The sequence below is a fragment of the Diplodia corticola genome (assembly GCF_001883845.1).
Source record: "Diplodia corticola strain CBS 112549 chromosome Unknown scaffold66, whole genome shotgun sequence".
NCBI classification, from domain to species: domain Eukaryota; kingdom Fungi; phylum Ascomycota; class Dothideomycetes; order Botryosphaeriales; family Botryosphaeriaceae; genus Diplodia; species Diplodia corticola.
The window spans coordinates 159,736-181,067 of NW_017971545.1; the positions used below are offsets into that span (position 1 = coordinate 159,736).

At 56.7% G+C, this 21,332-nt stretch overlaps 6 protein-coding genes across 6 annotated transcripts; 4 read left to right on the forward strand and 2 right to left on the reverse strand.

Annotated features, from left to right (window-relative positions):
- Positions 1–516: 516 nt before the first annotated feature.
- On the reverse strand, positions 517–2,410 carry BKCO1_6600050 (transcription initiation factor tfiid component taf4 protein; the record flags this gene model as incomplete). The annotated part of the gene is made up of 2 exons (XM_020278311.1): positions 517–1,214; positions 1,264–2,410. 2 exons carry the CDS (start codon positions 2,408–2,410, stop codon positions 517–519), a joined length of 1,845 nt encoding a protein of 614 aa, XP_020126379.1.
- Positions 2,411–2,991: 581 nt separating this feature from the next.
- Positions 2,992–6,086, forward strand: BKCO1_6600051 (metallo-beta-lactamase superfamily protein; the record flags this gene model as incomplete). Its single annotated transcript, XM_020278312.1, has 4 exons — positions 2,992–3,141; positions 3,191–3,288; positions 3,666–4,794; positions 4,851–6,086. The coding sequence occupies 4 exons, from the start codon at positions 2,992–2,994 to the stop codon at positions 6,084–6,086; spliced, it is 2,613 nt and encodes an 870-aa protein (XP_020126380.1).
- Positions 6,087–6,834: 748 nt separating this feature from the next.
- On the forward strand, positions 6,835–10,057 carry BKCO1_6600052 (nacht domain protein; the record flags this gene model as incomplete). The annotated part of the gene is made up of 3 exons (XM_020278313.1): positions 6,835–7,149; positions 7,210–7,414; positions 7,473–10,057. 3 exons carry the CDS (start codon positions 6,835–6,837, stop codon positions 10,055–10,057), a joined length of 3,105 nt encoding a protein of 1,034 aa, XP_020126381.1.
- A 1,322-nt stretch (positions 10,058–11,379) lies between these two features.
- On the reverse strand, positions 11,380–13,272 carry BKCO1_6600053 (phosphinothricin acetyltransferase; the record flags this gene model as incomplete). The annotated part of the gene is made up of 2 exons (XM_020278314.1): positions 11,380–13,009; positions 13,061–13,272. The coding sequence occupies 2 exons, from the start codon at positions 13,270–13,272 to the stop codon at positions 11,380–11,382; spliced, it is 1,842 nt and encodes a 613-aa protein (XP_020126382.1).
- Positions 13,273–14,115: 843 nt separating this feature from the next.
- On the forward strand, positions 14,116–15,004 carry BKCO1_6600054 (adp-ribosylation factor family protein; the record flags this gene model as incomplete). The annotated part of the gene is made up of 6 exons (XM_020278315.1): positions 14,116–14,174; positions 14,267–14,377; positions 14,427–14,443; positions 14,503–14,648; positions 14,719–14,799; positions 14,873–15,004. 6 exons carry the CDS (start codon positions 14,116–14,118, stop codon positions 15,002–15,004), a joined length of 546 nt encoding a protein of 181 aa, XP_020126377.1.
- A 409-nt stretch (positions 15,005–15,413) lies between these two features.
- Positions 15,414–21,315, forward strand: BKCO1_6600055 (gelsolin repeat protein; the record flags this gene model as incomplete). Its single annotated transcript, XM_020278316.1, has 2 exons — positions 15,414–15,591; positions 15,674–21,315. 2 exons carry the CDS (start codon positions 15,414–15,416, stop codon positions 21,313–21,315), a joined length of 5,820 nt encoding a protein of 1,939 aa, XP_020126378.1.
- Between the last annotated feature and the right edge of the window lie 17 nt (positions 21,316–21,332).

Genomic DNA, 21,332 nt, shown 5'->3' on the forward strand with positions numbered 1-21,332 from the left:
TTTGTTCATGACTATCACATTCATGCTACCCTAGCTAATTATTTTCTTCGTCTCTCAAGAGTAAAACGGCCGCCACGGAGGAGGAAGAGAGAAGAAAGAAAAAAAACTTCCCCCTCCCCCTCCTTTCCCATTCCCGTCCGTCCCGGCAGCCCAGTTTACCAACTCCGAGTAATGCATGTATAGTAGTAGTAGTAGTAGTAGTGGGTCTTTTTCTCTGTGATGATGTGTGACCGGCGGCAAAAGAAAAAAAGGAATAGAAACTTTCGAAAGGAGGCTGGTTTGTTTGCCAACCCCCATGATGCCCTCCCCCATCGCCTGTCGGAAAACTGTGTCTGCAAACCCCCACGAAAAGGGTATACTTCTTGTTCTTCTTTTTGCTTTCCCCATGCTCTCTCATTCTCCCCCTTCCCGCAAAGCACGAAACGAGACCGATTACCGCTCCCGAGCTAAATGTGGGCCGCCGACCGAACCGGAACGGACGGTCCCGCCCACAAGTCCATCATCCATCCATCCATCTCAGTTGTCCGACTTCAGCCTTACCAGCGCCCGCGCTAGCGTCTTCTTCTCGTTGCCGTCCTGCTCCAGCGCCGCGATCAGATCGCGCATCTGGATGCCCTTGCCCTTCGATCCGTCTTCCCGCCAATCGCCCCACTTGCGGTCTCTCGCCGCCAAGCCGCGGTCCTGCGTACCGCCGCCTCCTCCGCCAGCGCCGCCGCCGCCGGGTCCACCGCTCAGCATGCCGCCTCCGCCGCCGCCGCCCACGTTTGTGTTCAGCCGCGGCGTGCTGGCGCCGGAGCCCCCTCCGCCGCCGCCGCCGCCGCCACCGCCGCTCAGCCAGCTGTATTTTTTGCCGAAACCGCCAATCGCCATGTTCGCCGTCGTGTTGGCGGCCTTGTGCAGCACCTCGTCTGTCTGGCCGGCCTTCGCGAGGCGCTCCCGCTCCTTCTTTGTCATTTTCAGCGGCATCAGGTCCGCGGGGGATGTCTGGGCACCCGGCGTGCCGGGCGCGCTGTCTCCGCCCTTTGCTGCTGCACGTTTTTGACGCTTCTTGATCCGCTCCTGTTCGTGCTTGCGCTCTTCTGTTTGGAGTTTCCGTAATGTGGAGGAGAGGTCGGACGAGAACGAGACGGTGGGTTGCGGGGTCGGAGGAGTATCTGTGGGTGGGGTGGGGAGACGCGAAGGGTCCTTCTTGGACGAGTCGGTGTCGAGAGGTCCTAAAATTGGTCAGAATAGCGATTGGAATACAAGAAGAAATGAACATACTTTTCGTTGGTACAGTGGTGGGACTGATGGCACTGTCCGGCTGATCCCATGCCGTCTTGGTGACAGAGGTTGACACAGCTGTAGTAGGCTTCGGCGTTCCATTACCGGTTGCGATGCCTGCGAATTCCGGGGAAACGACGCCGTGAGAAGTAAGTTGGCGTGACCGTGAAAGCGCATACGCGTCTTCCATGATACCGCGTAATCGCTCCTTGGTCGCCAAAGAAAGGAGGGTCAGAATCTCTGCCAGGGGTGCATTAGTATCAAGAAGTGCTGCAGCTTGAGCTTTGACCATGCCAGTGCCGTCAGGAGCGGCAGCTTGTGTGCCATTCACTTTCTGCGGTGAATCTTTGCTGATTCGGTCGTACAAGCCGTCCACGTTGAACTTCACACCCTGCTCGTAAGTGTGGTGACCGATCTTCTGCCTAATGTTGTTACCACGGCAGAAAGGGTCATTGAGCTCCTGCTGGGCCTTTTCGGCCAAGGACCGCGCGGCTGCCTTGTGCTTCTCGAACAATTCCTCCTCAACAGTCTTTTGGGAGACAGGCGGCTGGCTGACGGGACCGGCGCCCTGGAATGCAGGGTAGTTGCCAAAGCTTCCTTGCGAAAGTGCATTGAAGCTTGTGTTTGGCGACTGCGTGTTTGGCGAGTGCGAGAACGAAGCAGTGAAAGAGCCGGTCTGATGCTGATTCTGGTATGTCTGTGCCAAGTAGTTCTCTTCCTCACGCAAGTCAATGCCCGAGGCGCCGATGACATCACTCAAGTCATTGATGTCGGTTGCCTTCTCTTTCTCGGGCTTCTCGGGCTTGTCTGCTGGGCGCTGGGGCGGGCCCATGGATCCGGGAGCTCCACGCGACGCGTCAAAACCGGGCTCCGGAGGCTGCGGCTGGTTGAAGGGCTGCGGCTGGTTGAACGGAAGTGGCGTGTGCGCGGGGGCAGGAGTGTTCGGCATGGAGGAGTAGGGCGAGTTGTGGTAAGGCGTATACGGAGAGCCGGGGTTGGGAGACAGTCGCGGACGCTTGTTCGCGGGCGGCACACCCATGCCACCAGGCGACATCTGGACGGGCGAGCTTGCGGTCGGCGGGTAGGGCGAGTAGGGCCGCTGCGGCGGCTGGGACGGCGGGTGCATGGGCGGGTATTGCTGGACCATGGTGACGGAAGGGCCGAAGCGGGTGCTGGAAGGTGGGAACGCAGAGCTGCTGCTGCTGCCAGCAGTTTGGGCTGCCCGGGTGAATCGCCGTCACCTAGCCCGATCGCGCGGCGTCGATCATGCGCGGCTGTGTCGCTGGTGCGGTCGTCTGGAAAATCCGCAGTACGGGGCAGGTCGCGGGAGTGCCGGGTGCGAGGTGGAGAAGCGGCGGCTCAGAAGACGTTGTGTTGGGCGGCTAGTGCGATGGTGGGCGATGATGAAGCGGGCTTCCCATGCGAGGGTTGGCGGGCGGCGCGTCTGCACGATTGCACGGAAGCGCGGCCCGTTGTTGATCCGGCAGGCGCGTCGAGCTCCAGCATGGATGCAGCGGGTGCGACACGCCGCACCAACTCCAAGCCCGTCGCCGACAGCTGCTGCTTCCTCACCTCCCGCGCCGTCTATGACCCTGCGCGCGTCCTGCTTCTGCTGCTGTCCGCGCGCATCAGCTTCCGATTGATCCACTTCCTGCAGCGTCCCGTTGCACCCAGCAATCCGCCCGCCGCTCGACCATCCGCCCGCCCGCCGCCGCGCAGCACCCCGTCATGGCCGCCAAACGCAAGGCCGCCCAGATGGCCCCCGGCAGCGACGAGCCTGTCGATCCCGCCGACGAGCTTCTGTTCTACTGCTTGGGCGGCGGCAATGAGGTTGGCCGGTCGAGTCACATCATACAGTACAAGGGAAAGACGGTCATGGTACGCAGCCTCCGTTCCTGGCTTGAGCGGCGCGCTGACAACAGCCCAGCTCGACGCCGGCATGCATCCCGCCTACGACGGTCTTGCCGCGTTGCCCTTCTACGACGAGTTCGACCTGAGCCAGGTCGACGTTCTGTTGATTAGCCAGTAAGCACATTGGTTCCTTTGTTCAGCGTCTGCTTTGATTCCACCCTCGCCTGGAATGACCCAAACAACACCCGAGCCGTGCTCTGTAATCCTATGCCGAGGCTTTTGAGCTTGCACTCCAGAGCGCAGTCCGTCGTTCGCAACGAACGCGAAGGAAACCCGTGCTGGGCATGAGTTCTGCGGTGTTGCATATCTTGTATCGCCACCATTGTATATGAGCATCAATAAAACTCTATTCTTGCGCCTCCCGACTCGCTTTGCTGTGGTGACAAAACCCGCTCGCACTGAACTCATCCCCTCCATGTACATAGCATCCACACTTCCGATCCGCGCAGCCTCGCCTCCAAGTAGCGACATCCTGCTAACCACACTGATAGTTTCCACATCGACCATGCTGCCTCCCTTCCTTATGTCTTGTCCAAGACAAACTTCAAGGGCCGCGTGTTCATGACGCATCCGACCAAGGCAATCTACAAGTGGCTCATCCAGGACAGCGTTCGCGTTGGCAACATTTCGTCGTCTTCTGAATCCCGCATTCAGCTCTACACCGAAGCCGACCATCTCTCCACCTTCCCCCAGATCGAGGCTATCGACTACTACACAACACACACCATCTCGTCGATCCGCATCACACCTTACCCTGCTGGCCACGTCCTCGGTGCAGCCATGTTCCTGATCGAAATCGCTGGCCTGAAGATTCTGTTCACTGGAGACTACTCGCGCGAGGAGGACCGGCACTTGATCTCTGCCGAGGTCCCCAAGAACGTCAAGGTTGATGTGCTTATCACCGAAAGTACCTTTGGCATTGCATCGCACATCCCCCGCCTGGAGCGCGAGGCCGCCCTAATGAAATCCATCACTGGCATCGTAAACCGTGGTGGTCGCGCACTCCTCCCAGTCTTCGCCCTTGGCCGTGCACAGGAGTTGCTGCTCATTCTGGATGAGTACTGGGCAAAGCACCCGGAATTCCAGAAGATCCCCATTTACTACGCTTCCAACATCGCTCGAAAGTGTATGGTGGTATACCAGACGTACGTCTACGCCATGAACGACAACATCAAGAGACTGTTCAGAGAGCGCATGGAGGAGGCAGAACGAAACGGCGACGCATCAAAGGCTGGCCCTTGGGATTTCAAGTATGTTCGTTCTTTGAAGTCGCTCGAACGCTTCGACGATGTAGGCAGTTGCATCATGCTTGCATCGCCTGGTATGATGCAGAATGGTGTCAGTCGTGAGCTGCTAGAGAGGTGGGCACCCGATCAACGCAACGGCGTCATCATGACTGGTTACTCTGTTGAGGGCACGATGGGTAAGATGATTTTGCATGAACCCGATCAGATCCCAGCAGTCATGACAAGGGGCAATGCCGCGAGGAGAGGCCCGAACAGGGAGGGAGAGCCGGTCTTGCTTCCCAGGAGATGTAGCGTCCAGGAGTTCAGTTTTGCGGCCCACGTCGACGGTACGGAGAACAGGGAGTTCATTGAAGAAGTTTCCGCACCAGTAGTGGTAAGTACATGCTCGCTGCATATAATACAGGTCCAAAGGCTGAGAACAATGATTAGATTCTGGTGCACGGCGAGAAGCACAACATGATGCGCTTGAAGTCAAAGCTCCTCTCACTGAACGCCGACAAGAAGCAGCCAGTGAAGGTGTTCAGCCCTGCAAATTGCGAGGAGCTCCGCATTCCCTTCAAAGCCGACAAGATCGCCAAGGTTGTCGGCAAGCTTGCTCAAATACCACCGCCGATGCCCCAGCGCCTGAAGCGGGTAGACGGCACAGATGGTTCAACAGAAGCCGAGGACGAGGAGGAACATCAACCCCAGCTAATCAGCGGAGTGCTGGTGCAGAACGACTTCAAGATGTCGCTCATGGCGCCCGAAGACCTGCGCGAGTACGCGGGCTTGACGACGACAACCATTGCCTGTCGCCAACATCTCACACTAAGCGCCGCAGGCATCGAGCTCATCCGCTGGGCGCTCGAAGGCACCTTCGGCGCCATCAAGCAGGTCAGCGGCAAAGACGCCGCCATCAACGGCAAGGCCGAAGCGAACGGCAACGGCAACGGCGACCACAAGATGGAGGACGGCGACGACGACGACGACGACGCCAAAGAGGGCATCGACGAAGCAGACGAAGAGGTCGACCGGTCGACGACGAGCTTCGTCGTCATGGACTGCGTGACGGTGCACTGCCAGGGCGGCGGCCGCGTCGAGGTCGAGTGGGAGGGCAACATGATCAACGACGGCATCGCCGACGCCGTCCTCGCCGTCCTTTTCACCGTCGAGAGCAGCCCCGCCGCCGTCAAGCAGTCGGCATCGAAACAACAACACGGCCACGCCCACGCCCACAGCCACGCCCGCGGCCCCAACCCCCACGCCGCCTCCGACCCCCGCACCCGCTTCGACCGCCTCTGCATGTTCCTCGAAGCCCAGTTCGGCGCCGCCAACATCACGCCCCTCGCCCACCCCAAGCTCCCCGACACCCTCCAACAACAACAACAACAACCATCATCCACCGACCCTTCCGAACCCCCCACCAAACCCGCCACCGTATCCATCGCCGGCGGTGTCGGCGCCGAGGCCGACGAATCCTTCTCGCCCGACGAACAGGCCGAGCTCAAGCGGCTGCACGCCATGGGCATACCCGTCCCCGGCATCTCGATCCAGGTGGACAAGATGACGGCGAGGGTGTGGCTCGAGGGGCTGGAGGTGGAGTGCGCGAACGGGGTGTTGAGGGATCGGGTGAGGGCGGTGGTGGAGAGGGCTGTAGAGACTGTGGCGCCGATTTGGAGGGAGTAGGAGTAGGCGGAGGCGGAGGCGGGAGGTTGGCTGGCTGGCTGGCGGTGGATGTTGGCTTTGGGATCGGGATGGATGGATGTGTCGAAAAATGAATGGAGGGCCAAAGAAAGAAAAAGAAAATGATGGATGGATGGATGCATGGATGCATGGACGTACGTTGGGAGGGAAGGGGGGCTTTGGGGCGTTGATGCTTATGGCGGTCGCCGTTTTTTTCTTTCTTTTCTCTTCTTCTCTCTTTCTCCTCAAACCGGAAAACCCTTGTTTATCGTGTGCCTCTTATGCCCTCGAAAGATAGTATGAATGAGAGAATGACCACATTAACGGGTAGGTTCGAAATGGCACTGTTCAATGACGACTATCCTGCAACGGAACACAGTAAATGTTTTAGGCTGTTGACAGAAAAGAGCATGTCGATATGGTCATACCCAGGTGAGTGTCATGAGAACGCGCCATTCCGTAAACATTTTTGTCTACTAACGGGCTGTCTTTTAGAGTGCGCGCGACTATATACGGTGTAATACAGAATATTTCCATAAGTGAATGATGGCTTACTTGATAGCCAATCGCATGTGTCGATCTTGCCATGTTTGATCTGTGCAGCTAACCCTTGTAGCTGAGGGTGTGCATACCCCACCCGCCACGACAGACTCTCAGCCTTGTCAAAATTCTTCACCTCACAATCACTCTCCAGAATTGAAGACCCTTGCTGGAGCCCGTCGCCTGCAAACACTACCTTGCTAGAACGGAGATGTCAAACATCCGCACGAGTTTGGCAATACCGATAGACCCATGGGAGCGCGCAAAATCCCGCTTTCTCGAAGGCCTGAGCGATGAAGAGCGGTCAAGCTTCCAGTCCGCAACGCTGGAAACCATTTACTACCAGGCTGAGGTGGTCCATCGTGGTCACCAGCAGACAAGCAAGTTGAATAAGTGCCGCCAAAAGCTCCGACCTCTCCTGAACGCGCTGGAAGCCTACGGGAGTGGCTTAGATGTCATCAGCAACACGGGAACGGTCTCCATGGTCATGGCTCCGCTCTGGGGAAGCATACGAGTAGCTCTTCAAGTACGTCCACGCTAGCAATTTACTATCGCTATCAGGATAAATCCACTAATTCGGATTTAGATCGCACAAGACTCCACAGAGATGTTTGAGAAAATCGTCGATATGTTTACGGAGATCGGAAACGCGCTTCCCCATTTCCGCGACTACGAACGTTTGTTTCCGGAACACGAGAGTTTGTTGGTTGCAATTTCCGATGCGTACCTAACCATCATCTATTTCTGTACCGATATCAAGGACCTCTTTGGAGATGCGAAGAAGTCCAAGAGTAACGATCCCTTGACCAAGTATCGATTGGGTGGAACGAGAACTGATTAGTTCTGTAGCAAGCAAAATCAGCCTCAAGCTAGCATGCAAGTCGGCTTGGAAACCGTTCACCGAGAAGTTCCACCGATACCTGAGAGACTTCAAGGAACTCCAATCGCGCATCGATACCGAAGCTGGAAAGGCGGATATGATAGAAGCCAAACAAGAAAGACAGCGTCATGAGGCTCACAGGAAGGCACTTATCCTCTCCAACAAGAAAGAGAGGTTGCAAGAGTCGCTGCGAAGAATCTCACCATACGACTACAAGGGCCATCACCGCAGGATACAGGAACTACGACACCCGGGAACTGCCATCTGGCTGTTCGACCTTCAGCCATTTAAAGAGTGGCTCTTTACACCATCCTCCTCAATATTTGGATGTTTCGGCATCCCAGGCTCTGGAAAGACGATACTTTCATCTTCAGTCATGGAGCATTTGCAATCAACCCAGGAATCCAGCGTCGTCTTCTACCACTATTGTAGCTATGAATACCCGTCGTCACTGAAGGCTACAGCCATCTTGGGAACGTTTTTGCGACAGCTTTTGGAAAGAGAAACACTTTTTGCCGGTGCCGAGTCTCTTCATGAAGACTTGCTCGACAAGCTGAACACCCCGATTCCCAAGGAACTTTTCGCCGCCATCGCCAGATACTTCAAGAGTGGGGATACTTACGTTTTCCTCATCGACGGGGTAGATGAGCTACCAAGTTCAGAGCAGGCTGAACTTGCTGTCGTCTTGGAAAAAGCGGTGTCAGATGCTCTCCATTGCACAGTCAAGGTCTACATCTCGTGTCGACCTGAGGCCGTGGTCAAGAAGAAGGCGTTCGATCCCAATCTTTCGGTCACTATTTCCCCAGAGAACCTATCTCAAGACATCATAAGCTTCGTAGAAGCAAAAGTTGATGAGAAACTCAAGGAGGGTGATCTCGAGCTCGGCGACCCTCACTTGAGGGATGAGATAATTGATCGACTGGCTGCAGGTGCGAAAGGCATGTATGTCACCAAACCCTTTGATCAATCGATGAAGCCACTCATGATGTCTAGGTTCCTTTGGGTCAAATTTCAGATCGATGAAATCTGCGAAGCTGTCAGTGATGAGGGAATCCGCAAAACGCTTGCAGACCTTCCAAGAGACCTTGTTTCGACATATGCAAGGATCATTCAGAGAATTTCAGCGTCGCCAGGCGGCCCGTCCAAATTGGAAATCCTCGGGAAAACCTGCCGCTGGCTTATTTGCGCCAAACGGCCTTTGACCATGGAAGAACTGAAGGTCGCCATTGCCCTTGAAATAACCGATACCTCCATGCCAACCGCTCGGATATCCAGTGGCGACGGATCGAGGATCATTCGAGCATGCAACAATCTGGTCGTTCTTAGTAGAGCGGATCGTATCGTACATCTTGCGCATCATACTGTTCGACAATTCATCCTTTTGGCCGATGACGTACTATCAGACTTCACGTCCACCCCTTCCGACGACGATCCAATGATCAGTACCGAAGCCGGAAAAATCTCACGTACCGCCTACATGCGAAGCAGCGAGAAGGTGCACTTCAATTTAGAAGACGCGGATCGCGAAATCGGTGCATTGTGCTTGACTTTCCTGAACTTCGGCGAGTTTCAGACTGAAATTGAAGTTCGGGAGGCAGACCATACAACTTTGCATACAACAGGGAGTATAGTCAGTGGCTTACTCCAGACCATGATTCCATCTTCCGGAATCCTAAGGCAGTCACTTGCTTCTTTTGGTGGTATCAGGGGGGTCGATCATTCCAAGAAGGTCACTCTTGTCCTTCCAAAAGCCAAACAAAGCGATACGGCGCAGAAAACAGTTTTTGACCACTATCCTCTCTTGCAGTACATATCTTCGTATTGGCCTTTCCATTTGGATCATTTCGACGGACCCCCCTTAATCGGACCTGGAGCGGACAATCGGTACCCTAGGATTCACAACATGGCTCTGGACGTCGCTTTTCGCAAAACCTTCCTTTTTCAAGCTCGGCCGTGGGAAACCCAAGAGTACACCAAAGTCGAACTTGAACAACAACACGTGTCACCCCCAGCCCATCTACCCTTCTTCCGTTGGGCACTTGAACACGGATCCGAGTATCTCTGGTTCCATTTTTTGCGTCTACTGGAGAAGTCTGATGATCAAAAAAGTTCAAAGCTGGCTGCATATATGCGGTTCGAGATGCAGCCATACAGCAAGGAACGCGATGTTATTGTCCGCGCCGCATCCGGAGGAAGTATTGACATTCTCTGCAGTTTGATAGGTTGCCTCGAGGATGATTTTGGGGGAATCATTCCCCTAGATGTGCTTTGCCACACCATTGCTGTGAGCTCGGACACAACCTTGGAAAGTATTTTCAAGTCGCTGGATGCTTGTGATATTAGGATTGCTAGAGGGCAGCCTGAACCAGAAAGAAAGTTCTTCTGGCAATCGAAGTCTGAAGAGCCTGTTTCGTGGCTGGAACGCACCTGGTCAGCCGATCACCTTGTCCATGGACCGGACAATATCATGGATCTTGTTTTGGACCATGCAACCAAGGAAGGGGATTGGGAGGTTCATCGTAAAGCCAATAAGCTCATACACCACCCTCCCTAGGAGGAAGCACGGCAGAGAGGCATAGTACGTGTCAGTCCAATCAATGGAGCCTTTCAAAGGACAGAAGGTGACGTCGGGCATTGATGACAAGCTTAGCGACGCTATCAGACTGAAGAGTCCGTTTGACCTGGATTGATCTCGAGAGTGGCAAGGCACGAGGTGGCGAAGTGACTGAAGAGGAGATTGAGCGAGATTCTCACGCACAGCGGCCATGACCGTTACCGAACAAAACATTTTCTTCTTGACTTTCTATTTCCATTATTCCGCCAAGCAGAAACTTCAAAGACCGACATCCATTACACCTACACAACTACCACCACAACTTGATCTACTCATACCACTGCGGGGCCATTTTCCCTTTATGTTTGCACTGGATACCATCTCTGTAAGAGCAGCGAAAGTCCCATGGAGTCAGCAATGTCCAATCCATTCCCCCAAAATGTTCGGAAACTTCTCATCGTGGCATGAGTGGGTAGCGAGACCAAGATGCAGGCAGAACGATCGGAGAATGGGAGGACCGCTGGGCCAAAAGGTCGGAGGGTTTATCCGATGGTTTGCATTTTATTCATACTCAAGTAAATTGTTCGAGTATCGTCAACAGTACAAGTTCGGTTTCTTTGGCAATTGCATCAGTTTCTCAAGCAAACATGAGGAGTTCAAAGAGCTGCGCGGATGTTAATTTCGTCGCGTCCACCAAATATGTGCGTCCGTATGTTTGTTTCAACTACATTTGTGATAGCATTATTTTCAGCAATACTACTGAAACGGATCTCGTAGCACATCACTAAGATTGCCCAAGATAATTCTCATTCATTGTGATTTTGACTCGCATTGAACGCACTCAGAAGCTAAGCAACCTCGAGCAAAGTGTTCTACCTCTATTTAAAACACCAGCAAGAAGGAAATAAATATAAATCAGAAGCCATGCTCGTTGACTCTGAACTCTCGATGTTCATCGTCCGCTCAATCCAGTATTTGTGTACGCCTGGAATTTTGCACTTATACCATAACAACCTGGTGAGGCCGCCAAACCGGTGTTTTGTTCTCTGCATAGCCTCTCAGTGCTAAGGGAAATGAGAAAGTCAAAAAAGGATAGGAAGGTCATTTTTCCGCTGCTTGTTCTCCTCCTTCGATGCTGTGCAGATATCAACGCATCGCAACCGGTTGAAAGTAACGAAGAGAGAAAAGGGCCGCACATCACTCTTTGAGAAAGTGCAGGTTTCACGACGACGTGACTCAAACTAGAAGAAAAGACCACCATGTCAGGCCGACATCTGGTTCGATAGCACCACAGGCGTTTTCCAATCCGGGAGCTCATGCCCTTACGAGAAAAGAGCAGACTTGGGGTCGATCGTGTTGCCGGTGTAGTAGCGGAAAGTAGCCAAGCTGACATTCATCTCTTTCTTCACGCCGATATCGGGTAGTTCGGCTTCTTTCTTGAAGTTGAACTTGTTGAGAAACTTTACAATGCCCTTCAGATCCTCAGGATCCCTCCTGTCAAATGGAACGTTCATAATGACAGAGCCAATGACCCTTGCGCCTCCGTGATCAGCGAAAGGACCGGTTCCAGTAAACTGATAGCCTTCCATGGCATAATAGAAGGGGTCGAGAATGTAAAGAAGCCGGTCCATAAGGCAACTGCCGATCTTGTATCGAATGTAGTTAGGATGAATGAAGACTTCGGCTTCCGCAGTGAAAGCGTACATGCTCTGACGACTGAGATAATCGGACGCGCATGCAAAGCCGAGCACCGAAGCATCGGTACCATTTGTGTAGCCTCGACCGGCCCTTTTGCCTTTTTGGCATGCAACGAGCCAGGGCATGAAGTTTGAAGTCTCATCTGCGATGCGGCGGGCAAGCTCCGGGACGGAGAGCGGCATGACTTCTGCCGACCTGATGCTGTGATGAATGTAGTGGTTGTAGATCCCAGCGATCTGGTGGGCATCGGCAGCAAGGGCGGGACGGATATACAAGCTAATCGTCGGCTTGATCTTTTCAGTCATTCCGAATGTGATATGCGGCACTTCGGCAATGGTGGCAGCAAGGTGCTCACGTTCGCGAGCGTTCCGCCTCTCCCTATCAGCCTTCTTCTTGTTCTTCCTCTCCATCAGCTTGGCACAGGCGTTTCCAGACCCAAGATCGTGCACGTGAAGGATCTGGCCCTCATCGTCGGCGGGGTCGATTTTAGCCTCGGGAACGTCGTAGGGAACCAAAAGGCTGGAGTCCTCGGAACTGTAATTTCTCCACCAAGCCTTGCTTTCAGGATCAGCCAAAGAGCTTCCAACGTGATTGTTCCACCACTCCTGAAGCGAGCTACCCTCAATGCGAATAGAGGCCCAAACACGGGGCGCAACTTCACCGTTGGGCACGTCCGAGAAGCTAGGTTCCTTTGTGATGTCGACGGCGGCTTCTGTCTCATCCGTACCATAAACGAAGCGCATCATCTCCTCATTGAAATTGTGGTGACGGTAGCTGCGGCGAGACTCCCAATCGGTGGGTCCTGGGAGCCAATTACCTTCCCAGTCCACCAGCTTCTTGATGTCGTGCTGAGGATCAGCGGCTGGGTTCGATTCAAACCCAGTATCGGAGCCATTGGAACCCCAAGCACCGACACGCCCGTTGGAGTCCTTCAAAGCTCTCTCCCTGATTTCTTTGTTGGTGATCCACTTTGTGTTACGTTTGGGCTTAGTCTCGTTGCTGTCTTGTTTATGAAGATAGCGGTGGTTCATGATGGCATGTGGAGCAGCGGGGGGAGGGTTCTGGCTCCAGGTCATGTCAGGGTTGGCTTGCGGCGCTTGGCTGGCTTGAGTAGCCTGGTTGGTTTCAGTCGCGTGGCTGGTTTCCGGCACCTGGTTGGCTTGGGGCGTCTGGCTCACTTGCGGTGCCTGCTCCGGAGCTTGAGCCGGTTCAGTCGTTACAGCGCTTAGTGGGGCAGTGGTAGCCTGCGTGTAGCTGCAAAAGTAAGTTTACTGTGTAGGCTTGGAGTGAATATGGGAAGAATACCTTTGGCTGGGGGTAACACCACCGTCGCGCGCCATATTGTCGTTGAAGCCGACCTCCTTGTTGGAGGTAGCATTGGTGTTCAGCGAAACGCCACCATCATGGTTGACGGAGCCGTTGTGGGTGGCCTTGCGCAAGTGAGGCGGAACATATTGGGTCTGCGTCACGCGCTGGCGCAGGTGAGGGGGAACGGATTGCGGCTTGATATCAGTCATGTTGTCGAAGTGAGCTTGGAGAGGCGGGCGTCTATGGTTGCTGTTGTTGCTGAGCCTGCGGGGTGGGCGGACGGATGGAGTAGGATTGTGGTTGCAGTTGTGTGACGCTGAAGGCCTACTCGCGACGTGACTGGCACGTGCTTCAGTTTCGTCCCTGTCAGTCTCACTCGGGTTGCGCACGTCAATCAAAACGCCCTCGCGGCAGGGGCGAAAGTCAGTCTGTGGAGGAGCTGAAGGTGTTTGAATTAAGTTAAAGGCTGAACGAGTCACGGTCGACGCGCGATTCGTGTTGATGTCGGCGAAGGATAGACCGGCGGCGTCGATGTGGGCTCTGAGGTTGTTTCTAGCAATCGTATTGTTGAGCCTTTGGCCCTCGTCGGTTTTTGCGATCCAGCAACGAATGCGCTCAGCCTTTGAGGACTCCATACTATTAGCTGGTGGCGCCGGGCGTCTGATATAAGTAGCACTCAATAGAGCACACATGAAAGCAAGGGGGGGCTGATCACCGACCTTGCAAGTTGCTGCTTCGCGACTGCCTGGACGGATGACCGGGTGGATGGACGCGGCGGAAGTACAGCTGAGTCAATGGTGGACGGGTGGAGCTGTCCTGAAGCCGACCGACTGCCGGGAGCGTTGTCGAGCTGAGCTGAGCCGGTTGGCGAAGTTGGCCAGAAGATGGAAAACGAGAGCGTGGGCAGAAAAGGTGAAGTTGCTGTCAGTCGAGGTGGTGGTGGTGCCCTTTTCGGTTAGCGCTGAACTGGACGCAGCTGCCACGCTCGTCTGGCGCAGCGCAAATACAGGCAGCTCCACCCGCTTCCCCCCTCCCCGTTCAAGCAAGCCACAATGTTGTCCATTCTGAGAAAAGCCCGACTGAAGGACAAGGAGATGCGTATATTGATGCTGTACGTAGAAACATTCTCGATGGGCAACGTCACCAAACAGAAAAGGAAAGAAGTATCAGCAGGCCTCCCTGCGTCGGGCTGACTGCTCACAGGGGACTCGACAATGCCGGCAAGACGACCATCGTGAAGAAGATCATGAACGAGGATGTCAACAGCGTCAGCCCGACGCTGGGCTTCATCATCAAGACGATCGAGTACGAAGGGTAGGTTGCCGCCGCCCCGGTCCGAGGGATAGTGTCGCTGACCGCCAAGTTACAAACTCAATATATGTAAGAGCCGCCTCCCTGCCGCCGCGGCGGTCGTGCTGAGCACCACGTGTCGCCGATAGGGGATGTCGGCGGTCAGAAGACGCTGCGCACGTACTGGAAGAACTACTTTGAGAAGACGGACACGCTTATATGGGTCGTCGACTCAACGGACCGCGAGCGCACCGACGATTGCCGCCGCGAGCTGAAAGGGCTTCTTCTGGAGGAGGCATGTACTCGCAGCGCACCACCCAGTCTCTTTTTTGCTCGTCCGCGTGCGTGCACTGACGCCTCGGCAGCGGCTGATGGGCGCAAGCCTGCTCGTCTTCAAGAACAAGAGCGATGTTCCTGGGTCAATGAGCGATGACGAGATCCGTCAGGTGGGTTTCCTTGGGCGGACGGGCCACGTCCGTTGGGCCTGACAGCTAGTCGGGCTGGCTAACGGCGACGCAGGGGCTGGAGCTCGACAGCATCGCCACGCACAAGTGGACCATCATGGCGTGCAGCGGCATGACGGGCCAGAATCTGGAGGAGGGGCTGCGATGGGTGATCCAAGACGCCAGGGACCGGCTGTTCCTGTTCTGAGGCCGCGGGAGCGCTGCAAGGAGCTGCAAGGAGCTGCATGGCCGCCGTCAACCTTATCGCCGAAGCGGCCTAGCGCGCCAGGCGGCGGCTGTCAGCACCACCACCACTGCCTGCGGCGCCGCGCTGCCTGAGGTGGAGCAGCGGGCAGCGTGCCAGCGGGGCCCAGGAATGCGCCGCGGGGCCCACCCCGGCGGCGGAGCGGTGCATCGGGCGTGCAGTAGCAGGTGTCCGTAGCAGAGAATATATATGCTTGCTAGGGCTGTTGCGCAGGGCAGCCGAAGCGGACTGGTCTATTTAGATTTTGGCCCAGCAGGCCGCTCTTGTCCACCCTCATCCCCGCCGCCAAAGGTTGGACAAAAATCGGGCAGTCCGCCCCCTCCTCCCGCCCCGAAGGCCCCTAGCCCGCATCATGTCTGCCCGCAGCGATGAAGCGGCGCCGCCGCACGACGATCCCATCAGCCCGTCGTCGTTCGTGGAACACATCCGCGAGCTTGGCGAGAAGCGTGACAGGGAGGACCAGGAGCGCAATCGCTTGCTGGAGGAGCAGATTCTGCAAGGTCGCGCTGAGCGTGCCGCCCGCCGTGCTGGTGTGTACTATTTTCCGCCCGCCTTGTTTATGTTTGGGCGACACTGCCCGCCCCGTCACTGACAGCCGCTGCCGCACCGCAGAACGCCAACGCTCGCTGTCGCCCGAGAAGGCCTCGCAGCTGAGCACGCCAGCCTCTGTCAAGAGCACCCCGCCGCGCAGCCTGCACCTGGACCTGTCGTCGCCGACCATGGACGCGCACGACGACGCGCTGCAGCGCCTGACCGGCCCAGCGCCCGACCCGCACGGGGACGAATCCTCAACGCCTGCAAAGACTTCTCCCACCACTCCCTACACGCCCACCCGGTCGAGCACGCGGTCGTGGCAGCAGCGCCGCCCGACTTCTGCTAGCAGACCGCTCAGCCAGATCGCCGCCGAGAACAGCGCATCGCGCTCGCCCGTCGAGACGTCCGAGCCCTTCGACCCCGCCGACGACACCGCCTCGAGGACACAGATCGCACAATCGCAGGGCTCAAAGGATCCCTCGTGGTTCAAGCAAACCCCCGACCGCGGCATTGGCTCGCGTGCAAACCGCCGCAGCCACGAAGACGAAGACGAAGACGCAGACGTTGCCTCGATATCAGACAAGCGGCAATTGCCCGGCATGTCGCACGACACGGCCGCTGAGCGCCCGGCAAGCCCGCCCGCCGAGAGTGTGCGCTCCAGCTCGCCGTCCAGAGCGAGCTCCGTGCGCGGCAGCGCCGTCTTCAGCAACAGATTGTCTCGCGACACGTCAGTGTCCGGCTACAGTGCGTCCGACATGAAATCTCCGCTGCCTATGCTAGAGTCGCAGAAGTTCCGTCCTCCCGCCTCTGAGCCGGACGACACTGAGCAGGCTTCGTCCGAGCGGATCATGGCCATGTCGCCCTCGCAAGGACGAATGTTGCCCGAGCGCACGCCGTCCCCGACCAAAGGCATGGGGGGTTTCGTGCAGAGTGCAATGATGAGGCGTTCAGACAGCGTGAACAAGCGGTGGAGTGTGCAGACTCCCGGAACCCTCAGCAGACAAAACTCCACTGCCAGCGCTGGTGGTTTTGGCGCCGCGAGCACTCCGAAGCTGGACACGAGACCGCGGTCCCGCGGCCAGTCCACTGAGCGGCCAAGCTCAAGTCACAGCAACACCACCGAGAAAGGCGAAGTCGCTGAGGAGCCTTTCACAAAACCAGCCAAGGCCTTCCGCCACAACAGAGGAAAGTCCGTCAGCTCCATCACGCAGCTTGGAGAGAACCGCTCAGGAGGGAGCTCGCCTGCGAGCCCTAACAAGCGATGGAGCCGTAGCCCTACAAAGTCGAGCTGGCTCGAAAGTGCCTTGAGCACGAAGCCTGATTCGCCAAAGCCGAGGCCGCAGCCCGAGCAGCCGAGTTGGATGGCAGAGATCAACAGGATTAAGGCACAGAAAGCGAGCGTAGATCTCTCCAGGCCTGAGAAAGCCGATACAGATCCACCAGCAACTCCAACTAGCCCTACAAAATTCCCCAGTCGCGACGCTCTCCGCAGACCAGAATCACGGGGATCTGCACAGGGGCCCGTTGCGCAATCACCCGATTTGGGTCAGGGTCCGCCCGAGAAAATTACCGACCGTGAACAACATCCTGCTCCTGAATCGGCCAGCCACATAGCATCTACGCCCAAAGGACAGCCAGACACCCTGTCATCTCCTAAAATGGAGACGGCGAAGGAATCTGCTGCCAGCCCGACATTGGGAAACCCTGCCGACAAGGCCGACAAGGCCGAGAAGCCGGCGGTTGGCCTCAAATCGCCTGCTCTCCGCGGGGGTGACCCCCCTGCATCCAAGCCAGAGGACCCCTCAAAGTCGGACTTCCGGTCCGCATTGAAGCACCGTCAACGCCAGTCCGAGTCTGTCAGGCAGGGAGAGTTGGAGTTCCAGAATGTGTTCGGCAAGCTCAGGAAGACGCATACTGAGAAGTTTGTCGCACCGGACACGCTCAAAGACAATATCAGCCGAGGCAAGGATGCCCTCAACGTTACCGGCGGTCCTGCTCCGCGCGTGAAGAAGGATGAATTCAGGGACAGCCTCGTCAAGCAGCGGCAATCCATCCAGATGAAGGCGGAAGAAGGCGGGGGCTCGCACGTCAGAACGGGATCTCTTGCGAAGCCTGCAGCACCGGTTGCAGAAGCTCTGGAGATACGCAAGAGCCTTGGCCGCAACGGAAGCGTTTCAAAGTTTCCGACCTCGCCAGCTAAGGAGGTGCCGTCTCCCGCAGCAACGCCGGAGCCCAAGGAATCGCCCGAAGCACATGAAGCTGCCGAACAGACTGTCACCGAGAGCGAGTCCAAAACACCTGCTTCGCCCGCGGAAGAGGAGCCCCCAGCCAAACCTGCCTCGCCCGCTAAGGAGGAGCCTCCGGCCAAACCTGCTTCACCTACAAAGGAGGAGTCTCCGGTAAAGCCCACTTCACCTACCAAAGAAGAAGCTCCAGCCAAACCTGCTTCGCCTACAAAGGAGGAGCCCCCGGCCAAGCCTGCATCTCCGGTCAAAGACGAGTCTCCGGCGAAACCTGCTTCGCCAGCAAAGGAAGCGCCTCCAGCCAACGAGGCCCTCGCGAAGTTGAAGGCCATGCGTGAGAGGAAGCTCACCGAGTCTTCCAAGCCGGCCACGACTCCCAAAGATGCTGACGCACCGACAAAGCCAACCATCAAGGTCCCGGGAAAGCTGTCTGATCGTTTCAACAACTTGCCCGACGCATCGAAGCCTGCCGGAATACCCGGGAGACCTGCCCTGAAGCCGGTGGGCAAGCTCGCTGATCGCTTCCCCGGAGCAGGCGGCGCACCGAAGTCGCCAAAGTCACCGGACGTTGAAGCACCTTCGCCATCTAAGCTGACCGGCAGGGCGCCTGGAAAGCTTGCAGACCGTTTCAATGCCCCGGAACCCTCCAAGCCTGCCTCACCCCCCAAGCCTGCCTCACCCCCAAACGATGAACCTGCAGGCAAGCTTTCAAGTAGAGCATCCGGAAAACTAGCCGATCGCTTCAACCCTGCTTTGGCTGCTATGCTTGCTCGCGGGGGCTCTCCTGGCGGACCCGCTCCGGGTGCAAGGGACTCTGGTCCGGCTGCTGCGGCAAGCCCTGCGGTGGAACCGGAGGCAGGTTCTACGAAGGAACTCACCCATATGACGAAGGGCCGCGCGCGTGGGCCCAAGAGACGGGCACCTAAAACGACGGCTAAGACGGACGCCGCTCCGGAACCAGCTGCGGAGATCGCCTCCCCAACGCCGGTCCGGAAATCTTCAGTTGTTGCGAACGTTTCTCTCGTCAAGGACAAGGACGTCTTGCCGAGCTCGCCCACCAAGGTCGAAAAGCCTGAGGAATCCGTGCCTGCTTCGCCTCCCGAGTCGAAGCCCAAGCCTGTCGCTCCCGCTAAGTCAGCTGAGGTTACGAGAAGGGTATCGGCTAAGCTGGACAGCCCATCGGAGCCTCCGGTTCCTGCTAAGAGTCCCGAGTTGTCGAGGCGTATTTCTGCGAAGTTTGAGCAGCCGTCTACGCCGCCGTCGCCAGGTGTGAAGAGTCCAGACCTCGCAAAGAGAATTTCTGCTAAGTTCGAGCAGCGGAAATCTCCTCCACCTGAGCCGTCCACTCCCAAGCCGTTGGAGCTATCCAAGAAGGCCTCCGGCAAATTCGACTCGCACCAATCCACGATGGAACTAGACTTGTCGGGAGGAGCTAAGACTGAATCCCCCAAGAAGGTGGAGCCTCCTACCGAAGAAGCCGCTCCAGCCACGGCCGCTTCTCCCACGAAGCCTCAGTCGCCAGTCAAGCCGGCAAGCCCTTCCAAAGAGGAGGCCGAGGTAAAGGCTCCTTCACCTAAGGCTCCTTCACCTAAGGCTGCTTCACCCAAGCCTGCCTCGCCCAAGCCTGCTTCGCCTAAGCCTGAGTCGCCTACTAAAGTTAGCAGCCCGTCCAAAGAAGAGGCCACGTCCAAGCCAGAGTCGCCAATAAAGTCGGAGGGTCCGGCTAAGACGGAGGCCGGGGCCAAGTCGGACATCGCGAAGAGAATCGCCGCCCTCAAACAAGGGGGCGATCAAGCTGCCCCCTCGCAGCCTGGTTCCACAAAGCCTCTCTTCTCTGGTGCATCCCGTTTCAACAAGGATGTCAAGTCTCCCACAAGCCCATCCACATCAAGCCCGAGCACTCCCACCGTTGAGTCGCCCAAGCCACAGAAACCCTTACCGCAGCCTCCTGCTGCTGAAGAAGCAAAGCCTCCGACTCCCGCTAAGGATAAACCCGAGACTGTGAGCAACTCGGTCAAGGGTGTCGCCGCAATGTGGGGGCGCCAGCCTGAACCTGTCTCATCTCCTCCTAGAGTGAAGTCGCCCGTCAAGCTCCCCACGAGGAAGGATGAGCAAGAGGCCATGGAGAATGCTGGTCTGGCAAAGCCAGAGTCCCCTAAGCCCGTCGGCCTTGGAATTGCCTCTCTGAACGATAACAAAGAGAACTTTGTTCCTACTCCGAGCGTCAGGATTAGCAAGGAGCTTCCAGCGCCGCCGACCAAGACCCCTCTTTCCCCTCCAACGTCCGCCGGAACCCCTCCTCCCAAACCAGTGAAGAAAGACTCCATCTCTTCAATGCGCAAGGGCTCCCAAGAGTCTCCCATTCCTCAGCAGTCTGAGGCTGGGCAACTCTTCGCCGATTTCTTCGATGACGCTCCAGTCACGTCGGGGAAACTGGATGTTGATGCGCACTCCGTCCTCACCAGCAGCCCGCTCAATGCCGAGAGGGTCAAGACCTTGAAGCATGAGATCCAAGAGATCTCCGGAGACGGCAAGCTGACGCCGATTCCGCCACAGGAGGAGCACATTCTCTTCGACAACTCGATGTACCTCTGCAACCACGCGTTTGCATCCTCGAATGGTGCAAAGCACACTGAGGTGTACCTTTGGACTGGCTCCGCAGTGCCGGAGCCGGCGGTCGAAGATGCCCAGCTGTTTGCCCGTAAGGCAGCGCGCGACGTGGGCGGCAAGCTCCTCATTATCCGACAAGGCAAGGAATGCCCCAACTTCTTCCAAGCCGTTGGCGGAATCCTTGTCACCAGAAAGGGAAGTCGTACCGACCATTCTAAGCAGTACATGCTTTGCGGCCGTCAGCATCTGGGCCATATGGCCTTTGATGAAATCGAGCTATCCATCAACAGCCTTTGCTCAGGCTTCCCGTACCTCGTCTCATCTCGGACCGGTCTTCTCTCCGGAAAGATTTTCCTGTGGAAGGGCAAGGGCTGTACCGCTGAAGAGCTCGGATGCGCCCGTCTCATCGGCATGGACCTTGGCCTGACGCCCGAAATTGAGGAGGTCGAGGAGGGCAAGGAGCCTGCCTCGTTCCTTGAAGTGTTTCCTGCACCCGCCAACGGAAAGGAGAAGAAGGTGCCGCGGTCGGCGGACCACTGGCGACTGAAGGCCAAGCACGAAAAATACGGCGTCCGATTGTTCCGCGTTGACGAGAAGCCGTTGCATACCGGCGGTAGCTTCCAGGTGAGCTCTTTATGGCCCGTTTCTTTCGTGCGACGAGTTTCGCAGGCGAGCACCACAAGTACCCAAGGACCATCCTCACCAACAGAATCATCTCCCCCGCAGAACAATGCCGGTCCTGCCTCTAACGGAGCACCGAAGCCGAACATGACGGCGGAAGTGGTGGAGATTGCCCCGTTCAGCCAGGCGGATCTCGAACCCGAGAACATTTACGTTCTCGACGCCTTCTTCGAGATTTACATGTAAGTCATCCCCCCCCCCCC